Genomic DNA, 21,804 nt, shown 5'->3' on the forward strand with positions numbered 1-21,804 from the left:
GCTGATCAGAGGAATTAAAACATGTTCCTGATGTGGAAACGTGTGATGATTCTGTCCCAAAACACACATTCTCTATAAAACATGAAGAAGTTCATAAGATGCATTCAGCATGAAAACAATCAAATGTTTTTAATGTTAAAATTAACCACATTTAGATGAGATGCACCCAAAGTAATTATTCGATCTGTCAGTCTTATGAAAACACACACACACACACACACACACATATACCCTGGCTAATATATTTTATTATATAATCTCTACTGTACTCCTGCCAGTACACATTATACATCATAACTGCTTCATCTTGTTATAAATGTTGTATCTGTGTTTCACCCTCTCTATATATGTCACTCCTCTTCATTATTTCACCAATAAAAAGTTAATTAAAACAGTTAAATTCAAATAAAAAAACAAAAAGCAGCATCCACTGAGACGTGCCGGTTGAAAATGCTTTATTTCACTCTTGTAGCCGCCCACACACGATCAAACACAGACGACGGATTTGTTTAAGTACAAACGGAGCTGTAGGTTAGAAGGAGGCACACGCAGGATACCTGGAGATTAACCCCGCGCTGCTGCACATCGTAAATGGAGCGCCCACACAGCTGCATCGACACTCCGCACGTTATCGCTCCTGCAACCTCGACAGCTTCATTTTCAGAAGTCGAATTCTTCCACAAGCACCTCAAAGATTTTTTTTTCCAGGAATAACTGCATCAAATAAAACGATGCGGACTCAAATGCAAAAAACAAAAAGTCTAAGTGAGAAACCTAAAGTTAGAAGTCTTTCTACGACAAACATCTCCTCCACCAGAATCAGAAAATCAACCCACCTGAATGTTTTCCTAAAATACAGTGACTCATTTCCCAGGATGAGCAGATGAAGCCGCCTCCTTTTTATCATCAGTTAACTACGAGATTATTAATATTTCCCCCGATTTAAACCTTTAGGAGATCAGCCTCGTCTCATTCAATTATCCCAGCTGTCAAAAAGCCCTCATTTTCAGTTCACCCAGTGCTCCGTCTGAACCCTGCCATCCCTCCCAGTTTGGTCGATATCTCCCCTCCCGCCCGCCTCAAACTCGCTGACCCCGCCCTTCGCCCACCAGTGTCAGCGCTCAGCTGCTGACCACGTGTCCCGCCCAGGTCTCGTGTTTGGTTCCCGGCTTGAGATGAGTGATGGTCACCTCCACCGCCTGGACCTTCTCGTGTTTGGGAGGGATGGAGCAGATTTTGTAGGTCACCTCGTCGCCTTCCACCGGCACATACTCGCCCTCGATGCTGAGAGAAGACAGAGAGGCAAACGTCACAAATTATGAAGGAAACACAGCAAAATGGCCTCTTAACCCTTTGAAACCTGAGCATGATTGGCACGATTTCTTTAAAAAAAAAAAACAAAACATGGGAAGAAGGCGATGGGCAACGGAGGGAGTGACCCAAAAATGATCAAAAACTTAGTTAAAACATACAACAAAAAACAACAACAACAACCAAACAAAAACAAAACAACCAACACAAACAAAAAAGTAAGAAAAAACAACAACAAAGAAATGACCTGGAAAAAGTGCTCACAACTCTAAGAAATTTGTAACTTATTTTTAAATATGCAACTATGATAATTAACCCGAACTCTAACCCACTTGTCTTTATTTTTCCTAGACATTTTCCCCTAGCTATTTTAAAATAATTCTCTAACTTTAATGTGATTTATGGGAAATTTCTCATCAAGTTGCTCGTTGCCTTTTTGCTGCATGTTTTTGAAAGAAACTGCAGCAATGTGCTCCGGGTTTAAGGTTTTAGGAAAGGTGCAAAATCATTTCGATCAGAAATCAAAGACTCCTGCACACTGTCCGTGACTTCAACTCGTTTTGTTGATGACGTTTTGATCCTCAGACTTTCTTCAGGCTGAGTTCATACAAGCAAACAGCATCAAATATATAGAGGCTACATGCCACAAAATCCACCAATCAGACTCCATGTGCAAACACGTTAAAGTCCGTGAGCGCTTTAAACATAAAAACGCACGCTGAGTCACTAACTGTTTGAAAGTGGACAGACTTTGTGAACTTTTTTATTGCGTTCTGTTTTGCCATATACATCGTGCAGCTGTTTAATGCATTTGTAGGTGTCTTGAGAGTGTGTATGTGTGCGTGTGTGTGTGTATGTGTGTGTGTGTCTACGCTGCTGACATCTGTGTTTAAAGCTCGTGGGTGATAATAACAGAAGCACCGTAGTGAAGGTCATCAGATAGTCTGTTGTCCTCCTACACACTCCTGCAGCGACCGTGTCTCTGTGTGTGTGTGTGTGTGTGTGTGTGTGTGTGTGTGTGTGTGTGTGTGTGTGTGTGTGTGTTTGTTGCCTTTAGTTCCACGCTAACCCAGACATTGTCTGAGGTCAGTAATTAAAACACACACACACACACACACACACACACACACACTATGAGTATACTAATTTAATTGTTTGAGTATATCCTTATTTTTTTAAATTTAATTTTGATTTTATTATTATTGCTGGTATTGATTTTTCATTTCATTTTATTTTATTTTATTACATTACATTACAGTGGATATCACACCTGGACTAAAACACATCCAAATTCATAGGGTTTGGGTGGTTATGGGTTTTCACAAATAAACACAGTGAAAACACATTTCTATCAGAATACTATTTTTCAATATTTGAAGGACGTCATGTGGACAGTAATCACTAAACATTCGAAAAACCCACAGGAGAACACGCGGTTCACAGGACGCTTGCTCACAAAACACATCCATCCTCACCAAACACCGGATTAGCAAACCTTCCGGTTATATTTTTCGTGTACGTCCGTGTGTGATCATTCAGTGTTCCCTCTCTGAATGCTCATGTTTTTGATGCTCCGTGAACGCAGTGCAGGCGAATGAATGAATGCGTGTGAAAAGCTGCACTTACTCTGAGATGTGGACGAAGATGTCGCTGCCTCCGTCGGATGGCGTGATGAAGCCATGGCCTTTGGAGCGGGAAAAATATTTACACACACCACGAAACACGGGACCCTCTGATGCACGAGCCGTCCTGCACAGAGACACAGATACAGACAGGGGGAGATGTACATATACATATATATATATATATATATATATATATATATATATATATATATATATATATATATATATATATATATATATATATATATGTATTCTCGAGTAGCTGCTCTCATGCAGCGGTGGCGTTTTATTGTGTGACCAGCGAGTTCAGCGAGTTCACTGTTTTCATCTTTAGGGCGCTCTGACGAGTCCTGCATGAGCACGTCTAACGGCTGCAGCTTCAGCACCACACCGGAAACACAGCAACCAAAATGACACTGGATCATAGGACAGTTTCATCTACAGAGAGTTTGTGTGTGTGTGTGTGCGTGCACTGACGCTGAGCAGGTCCTGGTCCTGCGTGTGGGCATAGGACTGGGGATGAGGTAGTCTCTCATGGGGGACGGTGAGCGGTCTCTGTGCCTGCAGGCTGGAGGACGCAGGGACTCTGACGGGACAGAGAACAGACATTATTAATAACACACGCGGTATTACTGTGCCCGGTTTGTATAAGACTGCACAATATATCATTGTTTTATCGTCATTGTGATATCATTTTCATGAAAAACACATCAAAGAGCCGAAATTACACCGGGGGGATTGCTTTACGTATTGAAAGAGCGAATCAGCAGAAAATTGCACTTTAAGTAATTAAACCTCTTTTTTTTTAATTGGTGCCTTTTCTTTAAAGGTCAACAGAAGCATACAACTGCCGAGCCAGAAAAAAAACAAAAAGAGCAGTATCAGGTAATCACACCAAAAGATTCTCAGTACTCACATTTTTACAAGATATTTCCATGTTCAAACAAGATATTTTTTAAGTTTTTTACAAATTATTTTCATGTTATAAGATATTTCTGAAATCTTTACAGAATATTTTCATGTTATAACAAGATATCTTTTAAATTGTGTTTACAAGATGTTTTCATTTAAAAAAAAAAGATGATTTTTCACAAATGATGACATGATGAGATGATGAAATGATGAGATGAAATGATGAGATGATGAAATGATGAGATGATGAAATGATGAGATGATGAAATGATGAGATGATGAGATGATGAAATGATGAGATGAGATGATGAGATGAAATGATGAGATGATGAGATGATGAGATGAGATGATGATGAGATGATGAAATGATGAGATGATGAGATGAAATGATGAGATGATGAGATGAAATGATGAGATGATGAGATGAAATGATGACATGATGAAATGATGAGATGAAATGAGATGAAATGATGAGATGATGAGATGAAATGATGAGATGAAATGATGAGATGATGAGATGAAATGATGAGATGAAATGATGAGATGATGAGATGAAATGATGAGATGATGAAATGATGAGATGATGAAATGATGAGATGATGAGATGATGAGATGAAATGATGAGATGAAATGATGAGATGATGAGATGAAATGATGAGATGATGAAATGATGAGATGATGAGATGAAATGATGAGATGATGAAATGATGAGATGAAATGATGAGATGATGAGATGAAATGATGAGATGATGAGATGAAATGATGACATGATGAAATGATGAGATGAAATGATGAGATGAAATGATGAGATGATGAGATGAAATGATGAGATGAAATGATGAGATGATGAGATGAAATGATGAGATGAAATGATGAGATGATGAAATGATGAGATGATGAGATGAAATGATGAGATGATGAGATGAAATGATGAGATGATGAGATGAAATGATGAGATGATGAAATGATGAGATGATGAAATGATGAGATGAAATGATGAAATGATGAAATGATGAGATGATGAGATGATGAGATGATGCCTAACCAGTTTAACACTCGCAAACCTAAACAGTCCATGAAGCATCCTTTGCAGGCAGGTGGGTTAGTTTTAATATCCCTGCACCACTTGGACACCCCAAAAACTGTTTTTTAAATTAAAAAAATGTGCAAATGTTGTCTAATCCCATTCACTTTGTCTTTTTTGTTGTGGAAACTACAAAGAAGTTATGATGCTGAGCTGCACATTTGGTTCAGCAGTTAAGCAAACGTGCCGTTACCTGGTGAGACCGGAGAGCGCGGCGATCCTGCAGAGGTCAGCGGAGGGGTCACAGGTCGTGAGCCCTGGATGGGCGTGGCCTGAGATGACATGGCGGAAGAAGTGGAGCCAAAGGGTGGGGAGGAAGAAGGGGGGAGGGGAGCCACTCAAGAGGGAGCAGAGAGGAGGACAATAAACACCTGTGGAGACGAGGACAGGAGGACAGGAAGACAGGAGGAGGAGAGATTCAGAGACTGATCATAGTGACAAACAAACAGAGGTTGGCCTATTATCAGCAATGTGCTTAAATTTACCTGAAGTTTGTTTCAGATGGAGCTTTTCATTTTTATATAATGCTGGAAAGTTTAATCAATAATAATAAATCATATGTTTATTACACTCCTACACACCATGGTCACATGACACTGTGTCAGTGAACTATGAGGGCATTTTTGTGTGATTGTGAAACCATTTTATTTTGTCTTGTAAAGCAATCTGTTTGTAAATGTGATATATAAGTAAAATTAATAACTATTTTTACCATTATTTGCTGCTTAATGCACCAGCACACACACACACACACACACACACACACACACAGAAGTGAGAACCACAAAAAACACGTCTTTGTTCGGTGCCTTGAAAAGCATCATTTCTCCCTCGCCCCTGAAGCATAACACCCCCCACGCCCCCCCAAAAAACACCCCATTGAATCATTGACCCAATGGATCCATTCTCAGTACCCTCGTTACCACGGCAACACCAATTTGAGGACAAGGAGAACAGGCCCCTCATTCACCTCGGCGCGAGGTTTACATCATCAGCCATGACATCACACGCTACACGAGCCAATTAGGGAACGGCAGCAGAGAAAAACATCCACTGAGTAAACTATTGTGTGACTTTGTGTTCAGTTCAAAGAGGAAAACATGACGGAGAGAGCTCTGTTCAATAAATGTAATAAATATAAAACACAGAAACAATGACGGAGCAGCTGGAGCTCCAGGACTCTGGTGTCAGGTCTCAGGTCTCAGGTGTCTCTGCAGCTGTTGACAGAAGACGGAGTGAGACAGCGATAAGTCAAGTTCAAATCAATCATCTGCTCTCCCAGTGAGGACTGTGCACCCAGAATCGGGTATGTTAAGCCCAAACATGATCTCCCGAACCAAACCCTGACCCACATACGAATGTACCGCATCTGTGGTTTGTGTACGTAAAATGCCAACATTTATTCTGGAGACTGAGGCGGTTATTTCTCCAGAAGGCTCCGCTGTTAAGCAGCTCCACACAGTGACAGCAGGAGTCTGGTTACATGCTGTAGTTTGAAAGCAGAGCGTCTGATCCATCTTAACTCAATAACATGCTGTTAATGTGATCACGGCCTCTCCGGACAGCACGCTTCCTGCTGCAGGAAAACAGCGATATGAGCGACCATCCACACACTGTCAAACACCTTCATCTGTACGTTAAAGTCAAGCTGACTCAATCAAACACTCAGCAATATTCATTTAAAACCACTGCAGTTTTATCTTATTAAAACAGGACATACAGATCATTAACAGGCGCGGAGAGAAAACAACAACAGAGAGAGAGTTTAGATGGAGCACAGACAGGGAGGAGGAGGAGGAGGAAAAGAGGAAGATAAGCAGCAGAAAACACCCGAGGAAGGCTCAGAAAACATGATAAGGTAAGCACAGATTTAGCCTGTGAAGGGTTAATATTTTTAGTGCGCGCTGGTTTAAAGGGACGACCAATGAACGTTTCCCATGTGTACTGTAATGAGTCACTATAGAGCTTTTTCAAACAAAAGGACAAAATGCCGTCCAGGAAAAACATATACATACACCCATATATACACATAAAGACAAACATATGCATACTTATACACATACTGCCAATGCATATACACGCACAAAATAACTTCGAAGAAACATGAAATTAGCGTAGTAAATAAAATGAGGCATCTTTAGCAGCAAGTAGCAGATGAATTGGAAGTCAATGAACAACAGTCACTTTTGCATTCAATCGTGTTGTTGATTGGGATTGCTTTGAATCAAGTTTGGTTGTGTGCTACTATGATGCTCTATGTTCCTGTGTATTGTATTTTTAAATTGTTTGTAACGCCAACTGCACAACAAATTTCCAAGCTCTGAACTCTGAACTGAACTCGGCATTAGGATGTGCACTCCGCATCACATGAGGATTGAACTTAACCTCAGACACCAAGAACAAGTCGAAATTATCCCAGTGAGCTCCGAGAGACAAACCAGAGACGCTGTGACCGAGCCGACCAGCAGGGGGCAGGATATCAGCTGTCTGTGCACGAAAAGGCAGATTTCAAACTGCTGCCAAAATTTACTCATCAAGACTAAACTCTGAGAATCTGCAGACTTCATCCAGACAGCAGAGATGTTGATCTTTAGTTTTTACAAAGATTGATTTGATCCATAAGTGAAAAACTGATGTTTAAAGACGCAATTTTCGCACAGGCTGCAACAGTTCACATGAGGGCAGAATTCAAAATGCTGCCAAAAATTCAGTTTTTGAGAAAAACAAATCTGAAATGTTACACACGTAATCTACCATGACAGCCAAATTTTGTCTTTTTTTCATGCGCCAGTGACTTATGGAGGTGAGATTAAAGACGTTACGTACTTTTTCTCACTCCTTTTTCATATATGTTTCCTAGTCATCATGTGTTTGAGCATTTTTGTTTTTCATTGACTGTAAAAATATTTTTTGTCTGTCTGCGTGTTCGTACAATTATTTCTTTTATTTATTTTAACCGTTAAATTTATGTTTTACTTTGTTTCCTTTTATTTGTGGTTTGATTGCTTTTATTGTTGTTGTTTTTGGTCTTTTTTTTGTATTATTTTATATTTACAGTTTGCATCCTGCATCTTGGATTATTTGTCCTTAAATAGATTAAATATTATCACAAGTCTATCTGAGTTTCGTCTCGCTTGTGTTCAATAGGACTGTTTGGCTTTCAGTTGTTTTATCACGTTTGTGTCCCATTTCTGCTTTGCTTTGTTTGTCAAAGCGCTTCGTAAACTCTGTTTTTAAATCTGCTGTATAAAGTTATTATTATTATTATTATTATTATTATTATTATTATTATTATTATTATTATTATTATCATTATTCTATTTTCATTTTTACATGTTCAAAATAAATCAAATCAAATCAAAAAGAAAAGAAAAAGTGATGAGAAGCAGCAGCTTTCAGTAGAAAGAGTTTGCAGAAAAGCTGAGTCATTCGAGGTGCAGAACAAGAAGAGAAGAAGAGCAGGAGCGTGAGGAGGACAGACTGTGACAGGAGGTCAGACGCGATAACAAGTGTTTGTCCGAGTCGCCACCTAAAACGTGAATCCACACATAAACACAGGCACCACTGTTTCCAACACACACACACACACACACACACACACACACACACACACACCCACACACACACACACACACACACACACACACACACACACAGAGAGATCTGTTCAGGAAACTCGTAGTAAAACCACAGCCCCTCTGTGCTGCCGTCTCTTTTTCCTCTTGGGAAAAACATAATTGAAGTTATAGTCTGCTCTGCAAGGCTTTCAGCGGCCGACTGTCGAGCCTCCAGTCAGACCTGAACGTCATTTTTGGGGTGAAATCATCTTTGACATTTCTCATTATTCAATCAGAATGAAACAAAGAGTCTATCGCTGTCTGTCCAGATGGAGCTGATTTTTAAGAACATTAAGAAGGCAAGACGAGACGACAACGGGAAGGTTTCCATCATAGATTTGCGCAAAATTTAAGCACTATTTTGGAATAAAAAACAATTGCGAGCTGACTGGGTTTCCTCTGAGTGATGTCATGTGACTTCTCCTCTGGTGATAACATCCCAGTAACCATGGCAACGGATGTTCAAAACATCAGCAGCTTTATTTCTATTGCAGCCACCGCACTAGCCGTCATTATTTCCAATCCAAGGCCACGTAGGCATGTTATGGAGCCGTGATGGAAAGGCGAGCCCCTTATACATGGGAGCGGACACATATGAGGGATTTCTGGGAGATGTAGTCCACGATTTCACAGAGGAATTGTGGGTTAAAAACTTTCTCAGTTATGTGATGCAATAACAGCTCTTGTAGCTCCTGCTGCATCATGAGGGAGCCAGTTCCTGTGACCTCACAGCGTCATGTGACCTCACAGCATCATGGGTTTCCACTGCAGTTTTACAAAATATGGCTTTTTCAAATCACCTGAAATACCACCTCATGGGAGCATAAAAACTTTTTTGCGATGTATGGGAGTTTTTTCGAAATTGAAATGTTTCCATTAGGCGTATTTTATTATTGTAATTGTACTGATACACGCATGCACGCACATACACACACACACACACACACACACACACACACACACACACACACACACAATGGCAATACTCTTTTGTTATTCTCTTACACACACAGCACCAGACTAAACCTGCGTCCTCTGGAATTTTCCATGAAAGTGTTCTCCAATCAACACACAGACCCTGCTGATACAGCAAATACCACACACACACACACACACACACACACACACACACACACACACACACACTGCCATAAACGTGTGTACATTAGCTCCGAGGCCAGCACACACTCCCCCTGTGATGAGGCCGTCATACAGAAGGACGGCAGCCTCTGAAGCGTTTCATGACTCCACTCTGGTTTAGAGTTTCATTCTGGGACTTTCTGCAGGATCTTTTCACGTGAAGCTGCACTCAGAACCCAACGCGCAAAAGGAAGATCCTTGAAAAGTCTGTCAGTAACTGTAACGACCCGCCACTCATAAAACTACACCTACAAACAACAGGGCTGCCCGCGTGAAGGTGTGTCGGTGAACATTTAGGGCCCGCTTTAAAATCGAACATACACGTATCGCTCTGCACACAAAACGCACTTTTCAGAATCGAGCTTTAAGAAATATTAGTTCAGGTATTATCTGGCCTGTTTTTGTTTTTTGTTTTCCAAAAATAAGAATAGGCCTAAGGGACTGCTCTTTTTATGAAAGAAAAAAAAAATCACCAAAACCTATCAAATTTTTTACTTTTTTAAAACTGACTTTTCTTTTTTCCTACATAGGTCCTGGCTAAGACCCAAATGTCCTCAAATCCTGATAATGCCCCTGATTCTAACTAGTTGCATTTTACTCTTGCAAAATGTTCTATTTCAGTCTGTTTTAAGTTCATGTTTTTGCAGTTTGTGAAATACATTTAAATACATGGTCATTTCTCTAATAACATACGATACGATACGATACGATACGATACAGTTTATAATACCGCCACACTTACAATAAAAACAAGAATCACACCATCACATTAAAACAGTCTAAACAAAAACATTAGCTATAGCATGTGCAGACCCTGAACTAATGGCTGAGGGGAAATCTGGACCCAGTGACTGGACCAGTTTGGAGCTGCTGTTCTAGTGTACGGCGGCATAATCAGCCTCTGAAATCTTCCCATCAAGCAGAGCTGGTCCAGAGTCTGAGCTGCCGCTGTGAACGGCAGCGTTTGGATTCAGCCTTCATGAAAGTGTGCATGATTGAGACACAAGATGCTGCACTGACGCACATCTCAGGGTGAGTCATCACACACACACACACACACACACACACACACACACACACACACACACACACACAGCTCCATGATACGATGATGTGTGTGTGTTTAAGGTTAATGCTTTCTGCCATCCATGGTTGCACTATGTGGCTGAAGCAGCTTCCTTCCGTCTGTGTCCTCGGTGACAGCCCCCGTCCATTTCACACGTTTTTCTGCCACTGCTTAATAACTGTGACGCCACACCTCGGCCGCCTTCAGCTGCAAAGTTTTCTTTTTCACTAATTTCTGACATTTTAAAAAAAGTCAGGGCTCAACAAAAAGGATCAATAATAACCTGGGGCAAATAAAATGCCACGTCGGGCCAGTTCATCCGACAACTCACAAGTCCGATCAGGCAAGTGACCAAAAACAAATTTAACACATTCAGTATGTTTACACAATGTCAGAAAAAGTCAAATTATTGTATTAATCTGACTAAAACTGGACTTTTTAATTACATGTAAACACGTTAGTCAAAGATAAAGCCGTTCAGGGCCACGCTGCTCTGCATGTTAACGCCTCAGTCGGACTCGGAGTCGCAGGTGTTGGTTGGAGGCGTTAAAGGATTTTGCAGTTTGATGCACGTTTGAGAAAAAAAACACAAAACACAAAAAATCCAGAGGCTGTTTTTTATGAGAATGAACTTAAGTCGGTGTTGTTATGTGATAACCATAAATCAAGTAAATGTTGACTTTTCTTAAATTTTATTTTATTATTTTATTTATTATATAAAGCTAAAGATAAAATAAATAAACAATAATAACAACAATATAATAAATTAAATACTTTAAATGAAGAAAAGGTAAATAGGTAAGGTAAAGGTAGTATAAAAGCACAAAGTATAATAATATATAAAAATGTTAAAAATAATAAAATAAAATAAAACAGTAAAACAGACTCAAATGTATAAAGAAATTCTTGATAAATAAGTAAAGTTCAGTTACGAGTCAGATTAAAAGGGGAGGTCTTGAGTTTGCTTTTTAAAATATGAACTCTTGTTCTCTCCACCAGTTTCTCCACCTTTTCTTAAAGCTTATTTATTCATCAAATTACTGAAGAAGAGTGTCTGATCTACGTATTCTCAGTCTCTGGATGACTCATTTCATAAATAAAGTCACAGACGTTCGCTGGAACTGATGATTTATTCTCGCGGCTGCTCTCAGTGAAGAGAAGGTGAGGAGTCAGAGGCTTTGATCAAACTATATTTGGCCTCGTCTTTTGTCATTAACCTTTGAGTTCATGGAAATTAAACTGAAACAAAGAAACTGAATTCATGTCGGCGCTCACAAAGAGACGAGAGCTTCTTTGGCGCACTTCATGTGAACGTCTTCGTGCTTCAAAGCAGCTTTTTGTCCTAGAGATGAAATTGGTAATGAAATGCTCCTTTTTTGGGTCCGCATGTTATTTGGAGTATTTTACAACATGCAGCTGCAGACGCTCTCCGCGCTCGGCTGTACAGACTCGGCGTCCTCGTTGTTCTCGTTGAACAAAGGTGCCGCGCAGGTATGATAATAAACAGTCTTGGCTTCACTGTCTCTGATTTCCTTGTTCCTGCTGTCGCCGTTCTCCTCAGGGCGTCACAACAAACCGCCATCATCTCCACTTCCTGGATCCAGCAGGAAAAAGGAAGCTGCACATCTCATCCTGTGCAATAATCAGCAGACCTGAACCGAAGAAATGCTGTCGAGGCTGAGACCTGAATGCTTTTTTGGGCTCTCTTAAAGCATGTAGGCAAGCAGCATTCATTTCAGACAACGAGAGTCTCACGTTAACCCTTCGAAACCCGGTTAATTGGCTTGATTTCTTTCATAAACATGGGGAGAAGGCGATGGGCAACTTAACAAGACATGGCCCAAAAATTAGCAAAAAATTAGTAAAAATGTTACAAATAACACAACAAGCACACACACAAAAAATAAGAAAAAACACGTACTGTAAAATATATAATTATACAATATATTATAAATATATATATTTGATATATTTAACGTTTTTTTTTCCAGTAACAAAATTTGAAATGTTTAGTTATCACAATTACAAATATAGTTTTCTGGACATTATCCTCTATCTTCTGGAAAATTTTCTAATAATCCTCCTTTCTTTTTTAAAACTAATTTTTAGATAGTTTTCTTGACATCTTTTACTAATTTTTTGCAGTTTGTGGGATATTTCTGGCCACGTTGGTCATTGACTTTATCCAAATGTTTTGGAGAAAAAAATCAAACCAATCCTATGAGGTTTCAAGAATTAAAGACCCTGTGAAAGATGCTTTAACGCAGCACAAGAAAACTGATGTTGATCTGGGTTTCAGATGGTTAACATGGACACTAATATTCCACAATTATTCCAAATATGACAATATTCTGAATTTGATACGGGTCATCTGAACAGTAGGAGTGGGCGATATGGTCCTAAAATTACGATACGGATGTCACAATATTTCAGGGTATTTTTGCCAGAACGATTAGGGGTGTGACTTCTAAACGTTGAAAATGCTAAATGTTAAAAAACACAAAACGCTAAGGGTTTCCAACCGTTTAATATTAATAAAAAATTTCCCCCATCATATCACGCACGTCTCTGCACAAAGCACACTGAGACATAACCGAACGAACACAACTGACAGCAGTGACGCAGCCTGTGGACAAGAAAACTGTTACAGACTGTATAAATAATATAGGTTTATATCTCAGACTGTAATGATAATATCGGTTTATATCTCAGACTGTAATGATAATATCGGTTTATATCTCAGACTGTAATGATAATATCGGTTTATATCTCAGACTGTAATGATAATATAGGTTTATATCACAGACTATATAAATAATATAGGTTTATATCACAGACTATATAAATAATATAGGTTTATATCTCAGACTGTAATGATAATATCGGTTTATATCTCAGACTGTAATGATAATATCGGTTTATATCTCAGACTGTAATGATAATATAGGTTTATAGAGGGCAGATCTCCAGCTGCTGTGGATGAGTCGGACAGACTTCATCGATAAACAGATTCCTTCTTGCTGCTTGTATTCGGGGACAAAGACAGGAGTCACATTAATCGAGCTGATGTGACTGAGGCTCCTCTAAACTGTGGAAACACACGGAGAGAAAAAGAGATCTGGTCCGTTCTTCGTTGCTCGGTGATGCGCCTGCTACTGCAGCATCAATACAGAGCTTCCCATCAGGCATTGCACCCAGCTGACTGCTTCAACATGACAATGGATCCTCTTTTCTCCTCACTATGGTGTCGGCCAAACACGAAACAAGACACTAATGTTCCTGCCTGAACCCTGAGTGTTCGTATAATGATCTCTCACAGTTAAAACACACTTCTTTAAAAACTGTCTTTACTGAATGTCAAAATGTCCAAACAGCCCTCCCTGTTGGACTCCCTGCAGTGGTGACGGGCTGTGAAATCACAGCCTGTTCTCCTCTGGACTCGTGAAGCGGGGACACGTTGACCTGTTCTGGTCTCTCTGTCTCTCTCTGTCTCTCTCTCCGTCTCTCTCTCCGTCTCTCTCTCTGTCTCTCTCTCCGTCTCTGTCTCCGTCTCTGTCTCCCATGTCTTTAGGAATATCTGCTGCAGACAGAGACACATGGAGACAAACAGTTACGGCGCTCCACACAGTGAAACCTGATCCTGAGTGTTTCCGTCCTCGTCTTGTGCGGCACCATCATCTGTTCAGTTCTGATATTCAGATTCAGAGATGATAAGCGTGCAGGACAGCAGCTGTGTCCCACAGCGTCACAGGACACCTGTGCCGGCGATGAAGCTCGCAGCTACAGGTGAGCGCCTCTGCTCCGATAACAGACCGGTTACACCTGATTCATGCGGCAGGAAACTAATAATGAAACGAATGCACAAATTCACGTGGATAATCATAGTGTTTTAACCAAAGACTCTCACTGGCCTAATTTTTTCAGCCAAGCCATAAAAATTAAATATTCCTTGATTTTCAGAATCTTAACCCTTTAAATGCCATTTTTTTTGTCATGATGCCACTATGTTTTGAGATTGAAAAAAAAGAATAATTTTCAATATACTGCATGCAAAGTATATATTTTTGTGATTATTACAGCCTGGGCCATTAAATGTGAATAGAAAAATACACAATCTTGCCAAAATGTATGCCACATGCATAAAGACAGCCAAAATTATTTTAAAAATGGAGACTGAAAAGTGTGTGAAATGAGCCAAACAGTCTCAAAGGGTTAAAAGCAACACAACTATAAAGAAGACAGCAAAGAGTGAAGATGAAACCAGTTTGATGCTGAAGCTGGAGAGCTGATTTCCCTCTGAATGAGATATTAAATCAGATTTTCTCGCAGTAAACAGTTATGAAAGCTCCCTGCACGTCCTGGAAGATGCAAAAACTCAAAACCTCTGACCAGAGTCAACGTGAAACCTTTCCATACGAAGGATTCAGACCAGACTAAGGCCTGCATTGAAACAAGGCGGGGGGCAAATGCAGCTTCAGTGGATTAGTCCTCTAGACTCTGCATTAGTCCTCTGGACTCTGCATTAGTCCTCTGGACTCTGCATTAGTCCTCTGGACTCTGCATTAGTCCTCTGGACTCTGCATTAGTCCTCTGGTTCTGAATTAGTCTTCTGGACTCATGATTAGTCTTCTGGACTCTGGACTAGTCCTCTGGACTATGGACCGCCTCTCAGACTGAGAACCTGCTGTCAGCACTAAAATACTTGGAGAATTAAACCCAAAACTCAGACTCGGTTTTGTGAAAACTAAACTCAGCAGCTAAACTCTGAAACGTGGAGTATGACATATACAGACATAAAAAAGAGTCATTTGTTCCAGGTTAAGGCCTCACTCACTCCACAGACGCCGAAAATGTAAATCTGACCCGCTCCATACGCGCTGCTCTCTCTGCAAAGGTAGTGTCTTCAGCCATGATGCTTCATGATGCTTCGTGTTGCTTCATGATGCTTCATGATGCTTCATGATGCTTCATGATGCTTCATGATGCTTCATGTTGCTTCATGATGCTTCATGTTGCTTCATGTTGCTTCATGATGCTTCATGATTTTTCATGTTGCTTCATGATGCTTCATGTTGCTCACAGAGAGAAAGCGCTCGCTGCCGAGGCTGAGTTCCATCGTTTCCAGAGCGGGTTATTTCCATACATGCAAAGTTTGATGATTATCATTTTTGCATTACCGGTTTAGCAGAGTGTGACCCTGTTTGTTGATGTTCCTTCTCTCTCTCTCTCTCTCTCTCTCTCTCACACACACACACACACACACACACACACACACACACGTCTGTATAAGCTGCACAGTGTAAGCTTCAGTGATTGGGAGATCGGCACAGAGCCAAAGCCATTCCAGTCATATTTCAGGCTGACAGAGTGGAATTTCACCTGGGGGCAAACAGCCGGTAAGAGTTACATGTGCAAACCCACACGCGTGCCTTCAGTTTGTGCACACGGCTCATGAGGTGAACGGATCTAGATGGTTTCACCCGGGAAGAGAATTACATTATCAACTTAATGTACGTTTTATGGACATGACCTTGATTTCTGCCTCATTATTGCCTGTTGTTTACATGTGTGCTTGTGTATGTATGAATCATGCTTGAATAACAGAAAATAATACTGATGTATAATATTTTTTATAGCTTGATTTTGAAATGTGCATTTTGTGTGCAGAACGATACAAGTGTATTTAATATTCAAGCAGGCCCTAAAGGGTTAATTCAAAAAGAAAAGTCTAAAAATCAGATTAATTTTATTGCTACAGATACAGTAATAACAGTGTAATTCCAACTGTGTGGCAACAGTTTGGGGAACATCGAGCATCGAGCATGAAAGCAGCTCCATAAAGAAGAAAAGTTTTACAGTGGAAGAACCGGACTGAGCTGCAGAGGTTTGATTCTGAAGAACCGGACTGAGCTGCAGAGGTTTGATTCTGAAGAACCGGACTGAGCTGCAGAGGTTTGATTCTGAAGAACCGGACTGAGCTGCAGAGGTTTGATTTGGACGCTTTTGGGATGAGGAACTGCATCAGCGAGTGAGTCGCCTCATGGCCCAACATCAGTGTGACTGGGAGCAAATCCCTGCAGCAAGCTTCAGAAAGCTTTTCCAGAAGCACAGAGACTGTTTTTTAGCAGCAGATTATCTGGTGTTGGTTTCGGAGTGATGTGATGAACAATCACCTATCATGGTAAAGCTCAGGTGTCCACTAACTTTGGGTCACGTATTATTTTTTAATAAAGCAGCCCGCTCCTCCCCCTCTCTTCCCCTGCCTTATTACATTTCTCTGCCTCGCTGTTCTCTTGTTTATGCTTCTTTTCCAGTTCAGTCTCTCTCATTATGGCGGCTTTATTGCCCTCAGCGGTGCTCTCAGGGGACGATTACAGCAGATCACATTGCACAACAACATGTAAGACCTTCACAACAAGCTCCATCCCGACTTCACGGCTGTAAAAGACACGGCCATAAACACAGCAGTTAACCGCACGCACGACAACAAACGTTTATGATGGAGCGGACAAATATGAGCACGGCGCTCTGCAGATTGTTGGCCTTCAGCCTTGTTACGATGCCAAGACCTAAAATGAGTGTTTGAGTTGTCGTGCAGAGATTAGATGCCAGCACTACGCCCAGTGACATCACGAACCATGCTCTAGTGCATGTTTTAACCCTTTGAAATCCAAAGAGCAACTTGTGAAGAAATCACCCCAAAATTAGCAAAAACATTGCAAAAGTACAAGAAAATTACCTGAAAAAGAAAAAAAAAAGTTTAAAAAAAGACCCCAAAAAAGAAAATAATAGAAATTCTGTAAAATATTTTAACATACATAATTATGAGTATAAATTCTGAATATTTTTTTCTAATTATTTTTTTCCTAGCGCCTTTAAAAGTTATTTTCCAAATCTACCAATTTTTTGCAATTTGCAGAACAGTTCTTGTCAAGTTGCTTCCTTTTCTCTAGTGTTTTTAAAGGAAATCGAACCAATTTGCTCATATTTTCAAGGTCTAAACATTTGTGAAGATGTTTGAACGCAGCACCAGAAAAGTGACGCTGATACAGATTTCAAAGCATTTAAGGAGATCTGTTATGTTTTTCCTTATTTCCTGATCAGATTACACACAGTTCTCCTGGAATAAATTATCAAATGGAAATATGGAAGTATCTTATATTTTGCTCAGTTTGATGTGACTGAAAGCCTCATCAGCCCCTGAACGAGCTCCAACACGCAGCAGCAAACACGCAACGGCAAACACACAGCAGCAAACACGCAGCAGCAAACACGCAGCAGCAAACACGCAACAGCAAACACGCAGCAGCAAACACGCAGCAGCAAACACGCAACAGCAAACACGCAGCAGCAAACACGCAACAGCAAACACGCAGCAGCAAACACGCAGCAGCAAACACGCAACAGCAAACACGCAGCAGCAAACACGCAGCAGCAAACACGCAGCAGCAAACACGCAGCAGCAAACACGCAGCAGCAAACACGCAACAGCAAACACGCAGCAGCAAACACGCAGCAGCAAACACGCAGCAGCAAACACACAACAGCGAACACACAACAGCGAACACGCAGCAGCGAACACGCAGCAGCGAACACGCAGCAGCGAACACACAACAGCGAACACACAACAGCGAACACGCAACAGCGAACACGCAACAGCAAACACGCAGCAGCAAACACGCAGCAGCAAACACGCAGCAGCAAACACGCAGCAGCAAACACACAGGTGTTACACAACAACCTGCAGCCTCTGAGACGCCCACTAAAGAAAACAAAGTTCAGCCTTGAGAATCTGTTTATCGATAATCTGTTTATCGATTATCTGTTTATCGATTATCTGTTTATCGATTATCTGTTTATCGATTATCTGTTTATCGATTATCTGCGCGCAGATCTGAGGAAGGAGGGAGGTGGGCATCTTTAAGAGCAGCCACATCCTGACTGAAAGTGCGTCACGGTGCCTGTCACTACTCTTCATCACAAATCTGTGACTTTTTCAGCCACAAACACAAAAAAACAGACAAACTCAGCAGTCGAAGGCTTCCCTTCATCCCTTTCCATCACATCAGCTGATGTTTCTGTGTTTCAACCAACAACAGGCCTCAACAAGAGCTTACCCCCGGCCTCTGCTCTCTCACACACACTCTCACACACACACACACACACACACACACACTCTAAAACCAGCTGCTGATAGATACTGGCAACATCCCACAGAGCTCTTCTTCTTGCAGCACTTCATCAACCCTCAGAAACTAACTTTTTTAAAAAAAAAAAAAAAACTTGAAAAGACAGCAATAAGCAACAAAAGAAAACATGACCCCAAAATGAGCAAGAAATTAGTAAAAAGCAGAAGAAAAAATGACCTGAAAATCAGTGAAAAGAAAACAATCAAACACAAAAAACAAAACAAACAACAACAACAAAAAAAGACTTGGAAATGGAGCTTAACAAATTCTAATGATTCTGTTACATACATTTAAACATGTAATTATATAATTATAAACTTTTTAAAACATTTTTCTCTTTTCCCATTCACATTTTTCCTACTAAGATTGCAAATTATAACACTTCATTATGTCCTTAATGGATTCTTGTTTAAATTAACAATGGGTTAATCGAATAATCGTTACAGAAACGTTGCATATTTTAACATGAACAAATGTTTTTTTGCTCAGTCAAAGCTCAAAGCATCATATTGCATTTACTTTGACAGCATTCATATGTTCAATTTAATTCTTAAGGACCGAATAATTAGTCGTCGATTCACTGTTACATCCTTATTCACTACTTTTTTAAAAATCAGTTTCCAAATCCACTTATTTCTTGCAATTTGTGAAACATGTCTTACCGCGTTGCTTGTTGCCTTTCTTCCAAGTTTATGAAAAATCGCAGCATTTTAACATAAAAAACGAGAGGAAACGACACACACACACACACACACACACACACACACACACACGACATGAACGGAAAACAAAAACCCGTCATGGAGACGAAAGAGTCAATCTGAGGATTTGAACGCGACTAAAAAAGTTAGAAAACCCCAAAAATGCACTTATATCCCAAATAAAAACCTTATATGAACTAACTGTTTAATCGAGACACTTTTTCATCCTGAAACTTGCGCGCTGGTGGTGAAAGTGTTGCAGAATTCAGCGTGTTGCGTTCACGGAGTAAAAACCGTTAAAAACTGTTCAGACTCACCGTGTTTCTGAACGGAGCTTTTCGCCTTTTTGTCACCGATGAAGTTTGTCTGAGGACGTTTGTGTCTTTGCTCCGGGAGTCTGAGGGACAGTGTCCAGCCGTCTCAAAGTCTGGTGTGTCCGTCTGTCCCTGTGTGTCTCTGAAGGGGCGTGTCCGCCTCGTCACGTCACCTGGGAGCTCTTTACCGTAACGGACGCTGCAGTGCGACCTCAAAAACACGCACGGTACCGTAAATAGCCTAAACACTTCAGCAGCCTTTGTTTTGTTGTTAACTTTTAATTTTCTGCTTATTTTCAGGGCGTTTTTCTTGTAACCTGCTACTAATTTCTTGCAATTTTTTTTAAATCAACTTGGAACGAAATGTCACCCGAATTGCAAGAAATAAGTGAAAACATGTTTTTTTAAAGGGGGGTGGGTGTATTAATTTAAAAAATAGGCTATATAAAAAAAACGAGAGAAAACTGTCAAGAAAACTATTTATAATTATTATCATAATTAAATATAAATTTAAATTGTGTGTCTACTATGTGTGCGTGTGTGCAAGGACACTTTATTTGATCTTTTTTTTTCACACAAACTGCTGCATTGAAGGTCTTTCCAGAATCCTGAAGGTGTGACTGATGTGTAAGCAGCCTGTCAGAGACGGTTTTGTTTGGCGTCTGTAGCTGAAGAGGCAGCAGGATGTTACGCATCATTTCAGAATAAAAGCTAAACTCGCTCTAACAATGGCACACGATGACAAACGATGACCGTATAACAGTGACTCAGGGCGATGGGACATAATCTGGAGCACAAACTGGTTGAACAGGTAAATGTTCAGGTGTTGCGGTGAAGCAGCTCCTCACGCTCAGCAGAGGGCGACAGAGCTGAGAGAAAAGGAGATCAAACTGGATTTCTGAATCTTTGTTTTATGCTGACACGTTTTATAAACTTGTTTTATGCTTTTCATGCGCTTTTACTGTTTTTTTTTTTTTTTTGGTTAATATTTCATCAATATTTATATTCCTTTAGGCTATTTGTTTCCCGCCTCTGGTCTGTCTATTTTATTTTGAAGTTAATTAAATTTATTTAGAAATGTATATACTTCTATATATAGTTGGGTTTTCATTTTTAGCATTATCATTATTATAATTATGATTATTAAGTCTTTTGCTCGTGCATTGTGATGCTGATGAAACACATTTGTAACTTCCAGCTGTGCAGCGTGTAATAACTAGAATTCCGTTTTTAATCGTTGTCTTTTACCTGCAGAACTCGCTGCTGATCTCTTTTATAAAAACACGCGGGAAAACAGAGTGCAGAGGACAAAAGATGAGCGGAGGCACGAGCGCCTCCCGTTCGCCCCTCACGTGCACAGGTGAGGCAGCACAAAGAAAACACACCTCACCAGCATCCAAAGAAAAGTGACTCATTCATCCTCACACATGAGGCTGAATCCCAAAAAAGAAGCACCATAATGTCTGTGCCCCAACTGTCAGAAATCAAAAGAAATATGCCAAAGTTAAGTGTTTTATCATAAAGAGAATTTTACTCACAGACATGAAACAAACTGTATTAACTCTTTGAAATCTGGATCGACATCAGTTTCCTTTTGCTGCGTTCAGATGCCTTTTAGAAGAATTTAAACCCTTGAAACTTTGAGCCAATTGGTTTTTCTTTCAAAAGTACAAGAAAAATCAACAGCAAAATGTCCTGCAAAGCGCTAACATTTCTGATTAAAAGTCAAGAGGATCATTAACAAATGTCAAATAATTAAGAAAAATGCCAATAAAACTGCATTTATAATTGAAAATTATTATTTCAATTAACATTTTTTAAATTTTATTTTTGCACTTTTTGCAG

General features: G+C 40.2%; 2 protein-coding genes across 2 annotated transcripts in view; one reads left to right on the plus strand and one right to left on the minus strand.

Annotated features, from left to right (window-relative positions):
- The window catches only part of LOC121957144 (phosphoribosyl pyrophosphate synthase-associated protein 2), a 188,561-nt gene that overhangs the window by 50,766 nt on the left and 115,991 nt on the right, over positions 1-21,804 (plus strand). The window lies entirely within an intron of this gene.
- carhsp1 (calcium regulated heat stable protein 1) lies at positions 439-20,119 on the minus strand. Its single transcript, XM_042505169.2, has 5 exons — positions 19,963-20,119; positions 5,126-5,303; positions 3,414-3,522; positions 2,938-3,060; positions 439-1,284 (listed from the first exon to the last, which is right to left on the minus strand). Exons 2-5 carry the CDS (start codon positions 5,214-5,216, stop codon positions 1,122-1,124), a joined length of 486 nt encoding a protein of 161 aa, XP_042361103.1. The 5' UTR covers positions 5,217-5,303; positions 19,963-20,119; the 3' UTR covers positions 439-1,121.

This window comes from Plectropomus leopardus, chromosome 18 (genome assembly GCF_026936395.1).
Source record: "Plectropomus leopardus strain MGB_pleo_1.0 chromosome 18, ASM2693639v1, whole genome shotgun sequence".
Taxonomy (NCBI): domain Eukaryota; kingdom Metazoa; phylum Chordata; class Actinopteri; order Perciformes; family Serranidae; genus Plectropomus; species Plectropomus leopardus.

Bases quoted from the DNA above. Each gene is read 5' to 3' on its own strand.
- carhsp1 (XM_042505169.2), bottom strand. From the start codon at position 5,216: ATGTCATCTCAGGCCACGCCCATCCAGGGCTCACGACCTGTGACCCCT. The intron at 3,061-3,413 runs GTCAGTGCACGC...GTCTCTGTGCAG, and splicing joins AGGACCAGGACCTGCTCAGC to GACGGCTCGTGCATCAGAGG. The intron at 1,285-2,937 runs GTAAGTGCAGCT...GTCTTCTCTCAG, and splicing joins ATCTTCGTCCACATCTCAGA to CATCGAGGGCGAGTATGTGC.